At 34.1% G+C, this 18,519-nt stretch overlaps 1 protein-coding gene across 1 annotated transcript; it reads left to right on the plus strand.

The window, feature by feature from the left end:
* Window positions 1-824: 824 nt before the first annotated feature.
* LOC127839540 (serine/threonine-protein kinase Chk1-like) lies at window positions 825-18,282 on the plus strand. Its single transcript, XM_052367932.1, has 10 exons — window positions 825-917; window positions 1,031-1,091; window positions 2,152-2,368; window positions 3,222-3,339; window positions 3,481-3,588; window positions 7,193-7,319; window positions 10,870-11,001; window positions 13,490-13,640; window positions 15,517-15,637; window positions 18,199-18,282. Exons 2-10 carry the CDS (start codon window positions 1,037-1,039, stop codon window positions 18,280-18,282), a joined length of 1,113 nt encoding a protein of 370 aa, XP_052223892.1. The 5' UTR covers window positions 825-917; window positions 1,031-1,036.
* Window positions 18,283-18,519: the final 237 nt, after the last annotated feature.

Raw genomic sequence — 18,519 nt, forward strand, 5'->3', positions numbered from 1 at the left:
ATTGGTCAATGGTCTAGTGGCTGGTGTCATTTAGGTCATTTGTTGACGATGTACATTGTGCAAGTCATAATAAAACACATGCTCTGTTCTGTTCTGTTAAAGGCTGCTTTTTTTAAGAACAACATTTGGTTTATTTCCTGTCCAGCTCTACAAGTAACACTTTGTTAAATTAAATATTTAAAACACTTATTCTCATTTTTTGAGCATTTGTAAGCAAAAAAACAACAACAATAATTTCCCTGTTTTGGTCAAAATGCCGCGATTTATCCCAATCTAAAGGGACCTGGCCCCATTCTTAAAATGGTAAAAAACATACACACTGAGTCAGATTTTAGATACCGGTAGTGGTCAGACTTCCTCTTTAGATATGAGATCATAAGATGTAAAAAAATAAAAATGTTTAGCATTTAGAAAAATATGCTTGTGTGGAATTAAACCAAAATATTTTTTTGTACTTTGTCAAATTTCCCCGGTCAACCTTCAGCCGCCCCACATAGGGGAATTATTGATACATGTATTACTTATATAAGTATTAAAATAAAATTTTCTCTTAAACAACAAAATTTACCATTAGGCATAAATTATTCAATTGCAGTCAACCTAATGTTTACTGTAAACTTATAATCATATAAGTTTATTAAGTATAATCTGAATTTACTTTGATCAAGTGAAGTTTTTCTTCAGATAATGTTCGCTTAAAATTTTATGTTAAGACTTTAGCCAAGTGTACATGCTATGGTTACATTCATAACCATTAAAGTAAACAATACACAGTGGCGTGATGCATTAAATTACTTCCTGTTCTATTTTTAGAGAGCTGACTAGTTTCTTTCATAAATGCGCAGATAGTGAAAAGTTTAAATCTTTGTTCAACATTTACCGTATCAAAACTGATTTGAATTCTTCAAAATCTAATGGTACATTAAATTGTACATGTAGTGTAAACTTTGCCTTTACTAAAAACAAAAACTTCAATCATAGCAAAGAGGATGTATTTATTTGTGTATTACATGTAGATTGCTTTTTTCAGATTTAGATGGCAAACTTCACCATCATTGGAGGAGATGATCCACTTTCCTTGAAGTCAAAATGTGAGTACAGTGATATATTTTTAGTTACTATAGCTTTTTTAAATGTTAATGGGACCTTATGTCAATTATTTGTATCACGAAACTTATGCTTGTCACATGTCAAATTTTTTTATTTTCAGACAGTTAATAATGTCTTAAAGCGCCCTAGTGCTTGTTAAACATTTTTATTTTTATTCCCCCTGCCCCCTCTGCCGCCCTCTTCAAAGAATGAGGCATATTGCAGTCTAACTGTCCCTCTGTGCGTCTGTAAAACTGTCTAGATGTCTGTCTGAAAATTCTTGTTACAGCCAAACGTTTGCCATAATTATATTGGTGAAATAACTTTGCACAAATGTAAACCCATCATAAGAAAATGTTTGGCGTGTAACACTCATCTCCTAACCTATAAGGTCAAGGCCACATATAGAGGTAAAAGGTCAAATTTGAAAGGATCTGTCTCAGTCATAACTTTGAAATTGTATCGATAGATTTTAAAATACCTTTCACAAATGTAAGCCATCATAAGACGTGTAACACCTGTCACCCTTACCTACCTCAAAGGTCAAGGTCTCTCTTAGTGGTTCTAGGTCAAATTGTTAACAAAAGGGATGTATGGAGGCATTTGTGTCTTGTCAGCACATGTCTTGTTAGAATTTTCTGACAGATTATTGGAATCTTTAGACTTCATAGAAATATCCACCATATGTGCTGTTATTTTTATTCTTATTTATTGAAATAAAATCGCAATGTTACTGTAGTAGAAGTCATGCTAAGTTTCGGTAATTGACTTGATCCAATAACTTTTTGTACAAAAAACTGTTATTGTTGTCCACTTTTAGATCCACTGAGATATTTACTACAATGTATTATGTTTTTATCAGTCATATTCATATTTAAAAAAAAATTAAAACAAACAAATACAAGTCTTGAAGCCGAATGCTGTTTGATGAAATAGCATTCTTTTCTTTTAACGTTTGACATTTTAGTCACTTCTGAAGATAACCTTTGTTATAAATACTGTTGATGAAATAGTTTTTTTTTGTAGATTGTTTTACACATGGATATTGATTGCCTTTTACAGCAAAAGTTTTAGCACCTGACGATGGCACCTTCTTTGACATGCAAAGGCCTAAAATATCAGCCAATCAGTTGCCACCACCTGTGTTTATGCAGTGTGGGCCTGTCCAAAGTTCTGATGGAAAAAAAGCGTTTGATACAGGACCACCAATACCTGGAGAGGACACTAAACATGGGGATGAGGGCTTGCCGTTTACACCAAAGATGCTGTATCAGACCGCGTAAGAGCCAGCTTATTTGACAAACTGTTCGAATTTATGATTGTTGTATAAGCGTTTAATAATGTTTTCTCAGTAGAAGAAATGATAAGAAATATCTGCACAAGACGAAATTCCCCTGTGTGTTTTGACTGGTCACAATTTATGTATTCATTTTTATGAACTTATGTATTCAGTCACACTTTACTTTAAATGCACAGACAAACTGAACACTTTGATCATGCCAGATTCACAATCCTTTTATGACGGGGTGGATATATACAATATTTTAATGACCTTAACACAAAACTAAACAAAAGCTGTACATGAATCATAATGGTTAAGAGTTAGATACATTGGGACTCTCCTACATTGCTTGCAAACAGCTCTTGATTAACACTTATCTTTCATTCTATCTTAACATTTCACTTTAATAAAGATCTACATGTAGTATGTAAACTTAGTTGGTATCTCTCTTCAATTGGTACTTAAATTGATGAGTATTTATACACATTTAATTTAAACAATATAATTTATTTAATCAAACATACATGCACGCATCAGAAAAAAATGCATGCATGGAACAATTTGATAGTATTTACACATTTCATATAACAATATGATATTATAAATTAATTTTAATTACAAAATGAGTAAATAGCTGTGAACATGCTTAAAAATAACTTTGTCATTGTATGCAGTTTTACAAAAATCAGACAGAAGTCTATGGCTACTACTATTATCCCTTCTGTGAAAAATATTTGATTTAAAAATCACACACAATTACCAAGAAAACAGTTATGTGAGTTATGCTGATCTTGTATCTCTTGAGTATATTATTATGAGCTTAAAAATGATTTGTTGTCATTATTTTCAGAACAATCTTTAAAGGTACATGGAAAGATTGCATACCATTGGCAGAAAATGAAGCAAAAGAGAAAAGAGGAGGGGAAAGAGGAGTGATAATAGATGAAAAAGCTTATATCAGTTTGAAGGTATTTTTTATGTACAGTTATATAAATATTTGTTTTGTAAGTCAGAATATAAAGATGTTAAAACGCAAGATTTTACCGATTTTCTTATGTTGAATTTCAATATATAATACAGACACCAAATTTGTATTTTTTTTTTATTAGGAAAGACGTGGTCGAGATGGCTCGGACCATTACAAAATAATTGGCAAAGGTGCTTTTGGGAAGGTCGAATTACTTCATCTTGGGACAAAGGACATTGTTATAAAAAAGGTACATTTTCAGAAGAGTTATTCACATTTACTTTTATGTTATTTGTAGCTCAACGGAGCTCATACTGCTCATGTTGGTGGTTTTCTGTCCAGTGTTTTAAGTTTAAACCTATTTATTCTAGCTCGATTGCATCGAAAGCCTTAGGCTACATAAACGCTCTCGAGTCCGTTTACTGGGCCTAGAACCAGTACTTGGTGTCTTTGGGGGAGATCTATAGAACGCTCCCACGGTGGGGATCGAACCCGTTACTTCCCGGTCGCTAGGCGAACACCATATCCATTACACCACAGCGACCAGTGTTGTGCGTTGTGTGATAAAAAAAAATTAATCTCCTACTTAACTGCTAGGTACATGTTCATGAAACTTCAAACAAATGATCCTGGATTGCATTTGCTGTTTCAAATTTGTTCAAATCGTTCTGGTGCACTACATTATCATGTTGGTCGGATGTATAATATTTGGTATTTAAAATTGTATTGTGGACCTCTACAAATTTTGTTCAAATTACCGTACATTCGCAGCCATAAGTCTTCCTCGGCAATAAGTCGAGGGGTATAATGTGGCTAGAAAAACTTGGTTTTTTAGCTCATTTATTTTTTGAAAAAAAATTATGAGCTATTGTCATCACCTTGGCGTCGGCGTCGGCGTCAGCGTCGGCGTCCGGTTAAGTTTTGCGTTTAGGTCCACTTTTCTCAGAAAGTATCAATGCTATTGCATTCAAACTTGGTACACTTACTAACTATCATGAGGGGACTGGGCAGGCAAAGTTAGACAACTCTGGCGTGCATTTTGACAGAATTATGTGCCCTTTTTATACTTAGAAAATTGAAAATTTTGGTCAAGTTTTGTGTTTAGGTCCATTTTATTCCTTAAGTATCAAAGCTATTGCTTTCATACTTGCAACACTTACTAACTATCATAAGGGGACTGTGCAGGCAAAGTAATGTAACTCTGACTGGCATTTTGACAGAATTATGTGCCCTTTTTATACTTAGAAAATTGAAAATTTGGTTATGTTTTGTGTTTAGGTCCACTTTATTCCTTCAGTATCAAAGCTATTGCTTTCATACTTGCAACATTTATTAACTATCGTAAGGGGACTGTGCAGGCAAAGTTATGTAACTCTGACTGGCATTTGGACAGAATTATGGGCCCTTTATACTTAGAAAATTGAAAGTTTGGTTAAGTTTTGTGTTTTGGTCCACTTTACCCCTAAAGTATCATAGATATTGCTTTCATACTTGGAACACTCGCAAATTATCATAACGGTACAGTAAAAGGACAAGTTGCATAACTCTGGATGTCATTTTTACGGAATTATGGCCCTTTTTTTACTTAGTAACTTTGAATATATGGTTAAATTTTGTGTTTCGATCCACTTTACTTCTTAAGTATCAAGGCTATTGCTTTCAAACTTCAAATACTTTCATGCTATCATGAGGTTACTGTACCTGGCAAGTTGAATTTTACCTTGACCTTTGAATGACCTTGACTCTCAAGGTCAAATTATTAAATTATGCTAAAATTGCCATAACTTCTTTATTTATGATTAGATTTGATTGATACTTTGACAAAACTACTCTTACCTGACATACCACAATAGACTCCACCCAAACCATCGCCCGTGCTTCCCCCCCCCCCCCCCCTGAATCCCTCCCCCCTATTTTTTTTTTTTTTTTTTTTTTTTTTTAAGATAATCTCACAAATGACCACCACACCCTCACACTATACCCCCCCCACCCCCTCCCCAATTTTTATTTTTTTTTAAATGGTTAAAAAACAAAACTATTTATTTTGATTATTTTATGTTTTAAATACCGTCCAACCATCGCACCCAAGAATCCCCCCACCCCCCCTCCCCCCACGCGAATCCCCCCCCCTATTTTTTTTTTTTTTTTTTTTTTAAGATCATCTCACAAATTACCACCACACCCTAACACTATACCCCCCCCCACCTCACCCCCCCCCCCCATTTTTTTTTGTTGAAAAGGCCCCCCCCCCCCCGATTTTTTTTCCTTTTTTTCGCATTTCTGGAAGATAATGTAATAAATGTCCACACACCCAAACAATGCACCCCTCTTCACTCCACCCCTCCCTCCTTTGTGATTGAAAATGAGAGTCCCTTCACCTTTAAAAAGAAAATAGATGAGCGGTCTGCACCCGCAAGGCGGTGCTCTTGTTCTTTGACTCTGCCATAAGTTGGGAGTTGGGCGGGGGGGGGGGTAATTTCCTCAATATCTCGGATATGTTTAAGGGACGTTTTATTCATGGTTCTGAGGGCTTTTGGACTGGCAGTTGACATTTTTTGGGATACTAATAATAAGAATATAAAACTAAACATTCAACATTTCAAGCATTTATTATCAAAAAAAATTCAATATTTTATTGTTCAAAATCAAAAATGCCTGTAATAAGTAAATGAGAGATTGAGTATGTTACACTGTATTGTGGATTGCTACTAAGTTTGTCTAAATTTTGCTTTGGGAGTTAAAACTGGCCAAGCCATAGGGGTCACATGGCTAGTATGGCTAGTATGGTTATAACAAAAGAAACATACACATTTTCTTCCCTAAAACTACAAGACCCAGAGTTGTAATTGTTGTTGTGTACAATTAATTGAAAAGTTGTTCTTACCCAGATTTATTTAAATCAATCCCATGGCCTTCCCAAATTGATAAGATGTTTGTAAGATTTTCTGCAGTGGCAAATGAATAAAAATATTGTTAGTTTTTAATTTCCCCTGCCTTAACAGTTTACAAAATATAAAAACATGTTTATTATTCTCTTAAAAGTTAATGGAAATAAGTCTAAAATCACATCATTACGCTGTTTGGTTTTGTGTAAATTAAAATGTAATTTCCTCCCTAGTTCTTCGGAATCAGTCTGTTGATTGAGATCAAATATTAATTCAGGTTTATTTCGCTCAGTTGAAATGTTGCTCAAATGGGTTCAATGTTAGAAGTTAGGTATCTGGACCTTTAGTATCGGGCAATTTAACAAAATGAAGCATTCAACAATGACAAAGTACACAAATATACTGATTCTTAAAACAACTGTGATTTGATTTGAAATGGCTAATGATACTGACAGTTTCCATATTTATTTCAATAGAATATCCGTTACATCATGCGCACAGTGTGATTTTACTTTCCACTTTGCCAATGCAGTTTCTGATTTGTTATAAGAATTAGGACTACCGAACTTGTTTTCATTGTAAATATACAAATAGCAGCATTACATAGAAGATAACTTAAATAAAGAGGTAGGAATTACCTTATATCCCATGTGTGGTAATATTTCCTCACCTATTTAATTGATTAAATGGCAAGTGAGTTTTTTTACAACATCTTTTATTAACCACGTATTCGGAAGTTTGTAGGTATGGAAGTTATGTATAACGTATAAAGAAATGAATTTTATTATGCTTAGGTCCATGTTTCTGTGTGTTTGATTATGCATAACTTGTTTCTTCTTGGTTTGAGTCGTAGCATACCAGTTACTTCTTGCTTGTTATAAAATGAATGTCTTGACATATTGGGAGGTTAAGTTAATATTTCTGTCTTCCACAAACATCATGATGATAGGAAATGCCTATTTTTTTCAGGTGGAAAGAAACAAATTCAAGAAGAACGAAGTCATAATTCCATGTTCTTCCAAGCATCCAAATATTCTGGCATGTTTGGGGCTGATTTTCAGACTATCAACTGTACAGATCTTGTTTGAACACGCAGGTAAGTCTAGTCTCCTAAAAAATCAAATCATGATTAAACAAAATGGCAGTGACCCTGTACTATTACAGAAGCGACCCTGTTCTATTACAGAAGCCTATGTTTTCTCTTTTTTTTGTTTTGATGGGTGGTTCTCTCGTGACGTAAGTCGTAAGTTTTTATTAATTTGCTACAAAGTATTTGGCATTTAACAACGTATCAAAACTGGCCATGCCAGATGGGTTGCAAGATTTATGATAGACTTATATAGAAATAACTTTAAAAACCTTTTACATGTATGTTACCAAAAGGTGTCAGGTGTTGTTTGTCCAATATTTATATTTAGACTTGCATAGATAATAATCTTTTTTTCTGAAACTTTAAGGGCAAGATGTACGAGTTGTAACATTGTATTGTGGGCCTCTACAAGGTTGGTTCAAATCAATCCCTTGGGGTCAAAATTGGCCTGACCTTTGGGGTACTTGTTAGCTCTACTGGCCGAAGGCCTGAAGAGCTTATGTCATGGCGTGGTTTCCGTCATCCGTCCGTCTGTGCGTGCGTGTGTTAGACTTTTTCTTGTTTACGCGATAAAGTCCACAGTTTTCATCCGATTCTTTTCAATCTTGTTCAGTGGCTTTATATTAATGAGGACTCGAATTATTTCCCCTTGAATTTGAGAAAATTGTGAAATAAGGCTTGTTTACGCAATAAAGTCCACAGTTTTCATCCCATCATTCCCCAACTTGCACAGTGTCTTTATCTGAATGATGAGTCAACCCCTATTGAACATGAGCAATATCGGAGTTCAGAATTATCTCCCCTTGAATTTGAGAAAAAAATGAAAATTCATTTTTTTATGTGATAAAGTCCATAGTTTTCATCCAATTCTTGGCAAACTTGCACAGTGTCTTTGTATCAATGAGGACTCAAACCCTTTTTTAAAAAGAGCAATATCGAAGCAATAAGTCCAGAATGACTTCCCGTTGAATATGAGAAAATTTTGAAATCCCGCTTGTTTATGCAATTAATTCCACAGTTTTCATCCAATTATTTCCAAATTTGCACAGTATCTTTATATCAATGAGAACTTGAACCCTATTGAATATGAGCAGTAAAGGAGAAATAAGTACACAATAATCTCCCCTTGAATTTGAGAAAATTGTCCTTGTTTGTGCGATTAAGTACACAGTTTCCATCTTATTTTTTCCAAACTTGCACAGTGTTTATAGCAGTAGAACGATTCAGGCCCTCATGGGCCTCTTGTTTTTCTTATATTTATACAGTGAACATTTTAAGGATCTACTCTGAGACCACAAAGCGAAGTGGTTTGGTATTTGGTAAATGCCATCATATGGTGGTCCCTTATCAAGGTGTTTCATATTGGGTTGAAAACCTTGCATGCTGAGGGTGACATAATTTATAGAAAGTTATATACCAAAGTAACTTCATGTATAAATCAAAGTACTGACAGTACTGGTGTGACGATGCTTTTGAAGAGGATGGATATAAAAGCATCAATTTAAGTTTATCTACATTACCATAATTGTGTATGTGGGTACGAAAATTTTGGCTACAAAAAATGGGTACGAAAATTTTGGGTACAAAAATTATGCCAAAACAAAAATTGGGTAAGAAAAAATATTTGACTACAAAAAAAAATGGGTACGAAAAAAAAATTGGGTACGAACAAGAATTTGAGTACGAAAAACAAATTGGTTACGAAAAAAATAGGATAAGAAAAATATTTTTGGGGGTACGGGGAAGTAGTACTTGACCCATTCAGTGAATCTGGGAGGCGGGTTACATTTGATCAAATATAACAAGAAATATCTTTAAAAAGATTTTCGACGTGTATTTTCTGTACCACTTATCTTAAAAAACGTTATGTTACAGTAAAATGTGTGTGGGTTATAACATTACGTTATGTAGCAGATATATTCAAAACTTGACATGCTCTTTAATTACACCATGCTCTTAAATTTCGTGTGTATATCATACCAAACTTTATATTTCGTTGTTTCCTTTGCTAAGTTAATGATGTTATGTGTACGGACGTGATTTCACATGCCCATGTGCATGAACATATAATTTTTCTCTTTTGATTATTGTTTTTTCTCTAATTAAATAAGCTAAGGCATGTTTGTTTGCTAAGTAAGGCAATAATTTCATAATGATTCCCGAAAGTAGGTATGAGCACATAGTCCGATACGACTTGAATACGTGAGTTCGCCCATGAACACATGGTAAGGTTAAGTAAATCTACGCGATATGACCTCATATGTGTTTTAAACAGAAAACAATATCCAACAAACGAATGCATTATCAAACATAGTGTGTGCACTGATGTGGCTCTTTAATTTCAGTTTGAAAAGTTTATTAAATATGCAAAATGAGAGAGCACGCATAAGAGCGAGTTTCATCTATGTCACACGGCTATTATGCTGTTTATATACCATACTCGCTTTAACGTTTACAAATATCAGGTTCGAAATAATTCGTTTTCTTTACACTCATGATCGCGTTAAACGTTAATTATACACGTTTTCATTCACAATTTATTTACAGAATCACGACAAATGTCAAATACAATACAGAAAATGCATAGTTGTTTCATTGATCTATACACATATAATGGATTGAATATAACAAATTTAAAATTCACGTTTTCAAACTATTATTAAATCTTTTTCCCAGAATATGCTGTCCTATTTATAGCTGAGCTTCCTTTACCTTTATCAATGATAATCAGAGAGGTATGCCGATTAGAAAAATCGAGCTTTCTCAATCGGACTGGCTCGGTCTTTTACATAGGTCGCCATTGGGAAGAATTTTTTCATGGTATGATAACTTAGACGAGCTGCTTCGCAGCATCGTCAAAAATCGTATTCTCTCAAACCACAAAGCCAACAGCTTTTATATGCAGTATGTGTCTTCAGATAATGGTAATTCAACAACTGTTTAAATAATGCCCTTGGGTTGATACTAATCATTGTTTGAGAATTTGCAATATTTTTCTTTTTTTGTCATGATACCAGTCAGTTTTATTTTAGGACACATTTTAGTAATGGCTATATAGCCGGATATAATACATACCTTACTATATATAGTAACAAATTTGTACAGTTTTTATGCCATTATTACCATTGCGGGGTCATTATAAATATTCGGTCTGCGGGCCAATTATCACTGCCTGGCCCGGCTCAGCCGTGTATTATCATCTAAGTAATTTTTAGCTAGGCCGTTTTCGGAGAAAACCCAAGGTATTGTCATAGCCAGCTCGTCATCTGCCGTCAGCCGTCCGCCGTAGGCGTCGTACTAAAACCTTAACATTGGCTCTAAAATCAAAGTGCTTCCACCTACAACTAGGTCAAAAGTCAAGTTCACTGTGACCTCTAAAAAAAAAAAAAAAAACATTCGGACAAACTTTCGCAGCCGAGCGTTGGCACCCGTTATGCGGTGCTCTTGTTATATCATAGACACTGAATAAACATATCAAGCTTCAACTCTTTCGAAAGATAAAAGTGACGTATAGAGTACTGCTTTAAAAAAAACACCATGTGTTCTTTATTGACAGGCATGACTCTGTGTAAATACATCGAAATTCATCCAAGTGTGCCCATTGTCACTGTTGTGAGGTTGTTCAGCCAACTGATATGTGGCTTAAAATATCTTCATAAATATGGCCACCGACACCTGGATATAAAACGTAAGTGGTTTGTGGTTCTGCTCTATTTTTATGCGCGTATTTGTAAGAACACATGTGGTGGGCGGGCAGGTGAGCAATTGAGCGTCTGTGAATGTGGTCTCCAGGAGAACCTTGTCTGCTCAATAACTCAAACAGTTAAAATTGGATCATAATGAAACATTGGAATAAAGTTTATGGCATAATATCTAGGCCAAGTCCCATATGCAACCAGATCCCTTATAGCACTTCTGAATTGGGACCATTGAATTATAAAAAAAAAGCAAAATTTTCATTGTCCACTCTCTAATTCTGAAAGTTCAGATCGAATCATCAATAAAATTGGTTGAAATGGTTGTAAACATATCATCTCCACTAAGTTTCATAACCAAATTTACATTAAGCTCTTCTGAAGCCCATGAATTATCTCAACTTTGCTAAACTAATGTTGTCTGTTTCTAATAGGTGTTTTTTGGTCAGTAACTTTAGTTTTTCTTAAATCAATCTTGGTTACACTTACAATACAGTAGGTTTAGCTTGTGATTGTATTTGGGGTTATAGTCCGGTAAAGGTCAAGGTTACTCAATTACTTTAGATTGGAATATATGTATGTTATCAGAATTACTGAGATGTTAGCTTGCCTGCAGACCTAGTTTGTGATTACATTTGGGGTGAGTCAGATTAAAGTCAATGTCACTGTTACTAAAAATAGAAAAACAGTTTTTGCTGGATAACTTGAGCTTACAGGAAGATGTTGTAGTGAATGTTTTTTTGCAAATTGCTATCATGTAGACTTAGCTTGGATTGCATTTTGGGCCGGTTGGATAAAGGTTAATCTCACTGTTGTTAAAAAGTCTCTGCTCAATAACTTCAGTTTGGAAAGAGTTTCTTTACATGTTCATGTTTCTTTAATCCATTTTTTATGTGCTATCATTTGAACAAAAACTTAACACATCATTTGCAGATCCATGTTACCCAAACCCTTTAGAGGGCCTATTTTTAAAAAAAATGGGCACTATTGTTTAGTTCTTATGTATGTACAAAATAAGTACAATAAACAAAACGAAGCATTAATAAATTATGCAAATGCTTTCCACAAGTACTCCTTAATGTTTATCACATTTAAATTGAGGCATTTTTATCGTAGTTTAAAATAACACTATTTTTTTATTGTGGAATTCTCAACAAATTTGTCACAATGGTTAAATGTGTTTGTGTGTGTGTGGGTCTGAGTGCTTGTTTTATTCAAAATTGAATGCGTTTGTCTGTCAGAGCTTGTTCAGACGAAAACTTTTATTTTATTGAATCATCACAAACGTTCACCATGAGGAACAGTGGTTTTGGTGAAGCACCTGTCTCCCTAGCTCTTTCATAAAACAATATATTTGTGCATCACGCACTTTATCGGGACTATGGACTTATCATTTATCACCTAATTTTAAAATTACTTTCCATGCCGGTGATCCTATCTCAAAGGTCATGGTCACATTTGCAAGTCAAAGGTCTATTGGAGCATAATACAACTTGTCCAGACGGCAACATATTCATTCACCATGCAATTTTAAAATAGCTTAGCACAGATGGTCACCATGTGGTGATATAGTAATAACCATAAGACATGTTACCCTAATTAAAATTTTAAGGTAACAAATCAAGGTCAAAAGTCATAAGGACTTCATACAGTTTCTCCAGAGTAGAACTTCATCATTCATTATGCAATTATTTACCAAAGATGTTCATCCTGGAACGAACAACTGGGTCGTGCAGAAGGAGTTTTGTGTGCAAAGCATGTGTCCTTTGGTAAAAGTAACAGTAAGGTGGTTGAAGATTAAAGGTTTTCTGGCAGGCTTTTTTCTGCCTATCTCACAGGTCCGATAGTGGGCCCCATTCCCAATGCTAAATATGGTTATTTTTTCCCAATTCTCAAAAAAAAATCCCAATTTCCGACCAAAATAATGGAAGCCAAAAAAATGCGTTTCCCGATAGATATCCTTAATAATATATCGAGCTATGTATTTTATTTGAACTTCAAGCATAACAAAGTCTTTTTTTTATCATACACATACTTACATTAGCAGTTGACAATGACTGGTGCATGGTTAAAAAAAACAGTTAAATATTTTTCTTATTTCGGCAATACAAATGTATGAAAGCATAAGATTTAATAAGAAAATATCAGAAAAATGATTTCCCAAATAATGCTTTTGTCAATGAAAATTCTTCCCAATTTGGAATATTTTGCAGCTCGAAAAATCCCAATTTTGCTAGATACCTTTTCCCAAAATAGACAGAAAAAGGCCTGTCTTGCTGTATTGGGCCAGTGATGGAATAGTTGGATGATTTTCTAACAACAAAAATGGTAAAGGTAGCCTTTGAGCTTGCATAGCTTGTAACTTATACATGCATACCTATACTAGACAATATTGCAGCGTTTTCCTCACAATCATTGATTTTTAGTTTGTAAAAATAAGTTCTGGTGAATACTGTTAAGATTACTTTTGAACTTTTGTAGCTTCCAACTTGTGTGTCTCTACTGGACAAGATGGCAGTGTTTTACTCAAGATCATTGATTTTGGGTCTGCCAAAATGAGGCATGAGGTGAACGACTTCAATGGCATGACACCTGCTTACATGGCTCCAGAAATTTTCAGAAACCTGAAAATGTGAGTATTTTAATAATATCTTAAAAGTCCTTGTCTGCATAAATAATTTAATGCTTGCTTAATGGGAGAATCGTTTTGTATGAAAGGGATGGCATTTATTTCATAATGAAGTATTTTGTTTATAAAAATACAAATAATTATAAATAATGGAGAGTATTGCCATCTTTGTAAGAACATTTACTCAGTCCATTAACTTGAGAGGCATCACATGCTATCAGATCGGTGTGATCTGCATCTTTATTGAAATTACAATTACACTTCAACACCTTTATTTCGAAGTCGTCGGGACCGTTAAAAAACTTCGGATTAACGATAATTGGAAACAAACATTTGACAGAAGACCTATTTGATTTTGTAAAAATAAAACGTTGAATTTGCATGGTTTGGTTACACGCTACTATTAATTATGGTTTTCTTAAAAACGTAATCTACTCACCACACGTTTGTTTGTTACTACAGAATGCAAAACTACATAAATAGTAATTATTGGCTTTTGACGACATTATAAAATTAACACGCTACTTATAATAGTAATTCTTACCCAATCACTATTATAATTTGACCAATGTCAAAGGAATATTTTATTTTGGTTGTTAAATGTTTGTTTGAAGCTATTTGTGCTTATTTAGTTCAATTTTGTCAAGTTTGTATGGACTGGGGCTTAAATGTGTACGTTTAGAAATATGTGTTGAAGACAATTTTCTAAGTTGGATACTAGTTTGTAAAAACCATTAGGCCGAAATTTCCAAATATAACATTTTGTGTATGTTCATACAATAATGCCCCGGATCGATAGATCGAGGGTATATTGTTTTTTGCCTGTCTGTCTGTCATTCTGTCCCAAAACTTTAATATTAATGTAAAGTTTTGCAATAACGTTTTAAATATTGAACATAGCAACTTCAAATTTGGCATGCATGTGTATCTCATGGAGCTGCACATTTTGAGTGGTGAAAGGTCAATATCAAGGTCATCCTTCAAGGTCAAAGGTAAAAAAACAACAATACCAAAACTTTAATATTACAGAAAAGTTTTGCAATAACTTTTGAAATACTGAACATAGCAACTTCATATTTGGCACCCATGTGTATCTCATGGAGCTGCACATTTTGAGTGGTGAAAAATCAAGGTCAAGGTCATCCTTCAAGGTCAAAGGAAAAAAAAGCGGCGCATTAGGGGGCATTGTGTTTCTGACAAACATATCTCTTGTTATGTTTAAATGAGTATTTTATGTGATATCTAAGTTAAAATCAGATGAATTTTACTTACCAATTCTTATTTAGAAGTGACCACATAATGAAGAAACTACGGTTTGTAAACAGGAATAGGCTGCAACCTACATTACATTACTGTTTAGCAAATGTTGTTGGTCATTGCACAAAAAATGATAACTTGTCCCAGTGTTATATTTCAAGATTTTGAGATAATCAAATGTTAAAATATTCATTGTTTAATATTTGGTTATGAAAATTCTTATTATTTATGGTATGGCAATTATTTCATTCTTATCAGATATTCCACATTTCAAATATTGAAACAAAACATATACACAAGGATAAAATTACTGAAACACCAAAATTATTTCTAAATGTGTCTTGTTCTGTGAAAATTGAGCAAAATGCATGTGCGTAAAGTGTCGTCCCAGATTAGCCTGTGCAGTCTGCACAGGCTAATCAGGGACTACACTTTCAGCTTTTATGGTATTTTTCGTTAAAAGGAAGTCCATTTTTACCAAAAATCTAGTTTAAGTGGAAAGTGTCGTCCTTGATTAGCCTGTGTGGACTGCACAGGCTAATCTGGGACGACACTTTACGAACATGCATTAGGCCCAGTTTTATCAGAACACGACTCAAATGATGTTAAAATGGATCTTCAGGAGAAAGGACGAGGAGATTTCGGAACAGGCAGACATGTTCTCAGCGGGTCTTGTGTTGATGTTTATGTTGACTGGAAAACATCACAGAACTAGACCGTTTTCAATACATGTATCACCAGAGGTAATGCACAGTCTTATTCATGTCAAGTTCCGTCTGTATCCAAATAAACGCTCCCTGCCTAGTGAACGTGCTCCATTATGTATAACAAGTTTGTACATGTGTGCATGATTTTTCAATCGCTTTTTATCTGGACAAAGGATAATATAAAATACACGAGCAGTGTTAATTTGAAGCTACAAATTGTTAATGTAGTGTAAACATACGCATTCGGTAGTTTGTTTCTGCTTACAAATTTAGTTATGCTCTTGTGATAATTCATAAAAGCATTGACAGGTGTGTGCAATTCATTCCATGATTATTTGTTAAAACTCTTAACGTTCTGAAATGAATGTTTTTAAAAATATTACACATCAAATGCACAACTTCCAGGAGCTTAACAACTATCTTATACGTGGACCAAGTCTGGAATTAGTTTTTGATGCAAGGAATGTCAAGGTTAAGGTCACTGTTACTTATTAATAGCTTAATTTTGGATGAAGGTATGCATAAAAATTCTGTGTGTAGATTGCTTATATGCATACCTATTATGGGAATGTACTTGGGGCAAAATTTCAGTCACTGTTGCTAAAATTAGAAAAAATGGATGTTGCTTTGGATTCCATTTTTGACCAGTTGAATCAACATCAAGGTCAGTTTTCTTTAAGTAGGAGGAATGTTTTTACTCAATAGCTTAAGTTTGAATGTGAGTATTGTAATAAATACGGAATATTACGCTAGTCAATTGATCCAAGAGTTTGTATCACTCGAGTGGCTTGTGTGATGCGAAATAGCACAAGCCACGAGAGTGATACAAACACTTGGAACAATTGACTAACGTAATATTCCTTTTATTATATACAACAACTAACGAAAACAGTTAACAAATGTATTTTTTACTATAACAAAACTGACAAAACAATGACTTAAACGGTACGCCAAAGTTTATTTAAGACGCGTATGAATACAGTATATGTAAATTAACGTGTAAACATTCGAACCGGGAAAACACAGGTTTCCGACACGCTTACCTTAATGCCATCGTCAATCCAATTTTTAAAACAATTAAGTTGACAACTTTAATCTGATGTTTATAACAAATGCGTTTAAACAATATGCACTTCCACTTCTATCGTCCATGTCTTTATCAAAACTTAGTTTAAACCACACTTTTTTATTGTATTCCTATCGAAAAATACATTTATGCTTGAGAAACATACACTCCAAAATACGTTTTTAACACATAGTTTACTGTTAAAAAACACCACGTCAGACATGTCCTTACAGAGTTTAGATCATACTATTGTGTTTTGTCACAGAAATGACGTTACAAGATGTATTACGTAATATATTTCGTAATATAAAATATTTCTATTTTCGGTGCGTGTAATGTGACGTCATTAAATGGGTCGAAGTAGTCCGGCTAGTATGGTAATACGGATTGGAAACAGCGAGTAGCGTAATACGGGATTTTTTATTTCAACGATTGATACAACCTGTATTATGTTAAAAGCATTAAACAGGTATATAATAAAATGTTTTATGTTGGTAGCTAACGTGCTGACCTAGCTAGCTTGTAGTTGAGATATACTTTTCACCCAATCGTAGGCACGGGTCTTGGCATGAACCTAATTAACGTATTGACCTTTTGAAGGTTACATCTTCATATCACTCTTTCTACTATAGGTATTGTATTGAACCTTCAAACATATGTTAAAGGTTATTGTATTGTGTCATTGACAAAGTTCCACAACTCTGACCTGCAGAACCATTCCGCTTTCTGAAAATTAAGGGTAACTTTTGCATGTAACAGCCAAATATCTCTATAACTTATACAGCTACATGTATTGAATTGAAACTTAATATATGTGTCCAGAACTTAATATAGCTCATTATTATTATGCGGACCTAGTTTTACGATGAAAAGTTATTTATATTAAACTATCTCTAAAATCAATTGGTTGAACTTTGAAAATTTAGTTTTGCAACATGGCCACTTTTCTTTCTATAATCTATCAATTTGTATGACCCTGGATCAAAAGATCGGGGGCATATTGTTTTTGGCATGTCTGTCTGTCATTCATTGTGTGTGTCCCAAAACTTTAACCTTGGTTAAAGTTTTGCAATAACTTTTGCATCATTGAAGATAGCAACTTGCTATTTGGCATGCATGTGTATCTCATGGAGCTGCACACTTTGAGTGGTGATAGGTCAAGGTCAAGGTCGTCCTTCAAGGTCAAAAGTCAAATATATGGCTTATATCTTGTTTTCTTTGGTTCCATTGGCTCTAAGTTTTTTAATCAGATAAGAGTAGTAAATAGGTGTTAAATATATATAGCATAGTAATATGTATAGTAATTTATCACCATAAGTTGCACAATCAATCAATGGAGTCTGTTATCTGTTCAATGCAGTGTGCAAATGCATGAACTAAAGCGATCACTAACTTGTATTTTCTTTTGTGCTGCAGCTTACAACAATGGTTCATGCTTTATCCATTTCATATCATCAAGATCATCTTTGAAATACCCATCCCAGAGCCGTTCCGAGAATTAATTCACAAACTGCTTGAAAATCTCTTGAAGGACAATCCCTCGGAGAGATTGACCTCATTGCAGGCCTGGGGCACTCTACACGATCATAGTATGGCAAACAAAGTTGTTAGTTAGGGAAAACACATATCTATGTTCGTGGTTAATATAAAATTGTGTTACACCTAAGTTGTGCTTGTCCATAATTACTTATCTATATGTGTATAAGGTTGTGCATTCAGTTAGCTTGTATAGTATATTGATATTTGGATATATTGAGGGTCGTAAAACAAGTAAATTAGAAATGTTTATTTTATAAACACAGAATCTATATATTTATTATTTTTATGTCCCCCACCACTATAGTGGGGGACA

The sequence above is a fragment of the Dreissena polymorpha genome, chromosome 7 (assembly GCF_020536995.1).
Source record: "Dreissena polymorpha isolate Duluth1 chromosome 7, UMN_Dpol_1.0, whole genome shotgun sequence".
Lineage (NCBI taxonomy): Eukaryota > Metazoa > Mollusca > Bivalvia > Myida > Dreissenidae > Dreissena > Dreissena polymorpha.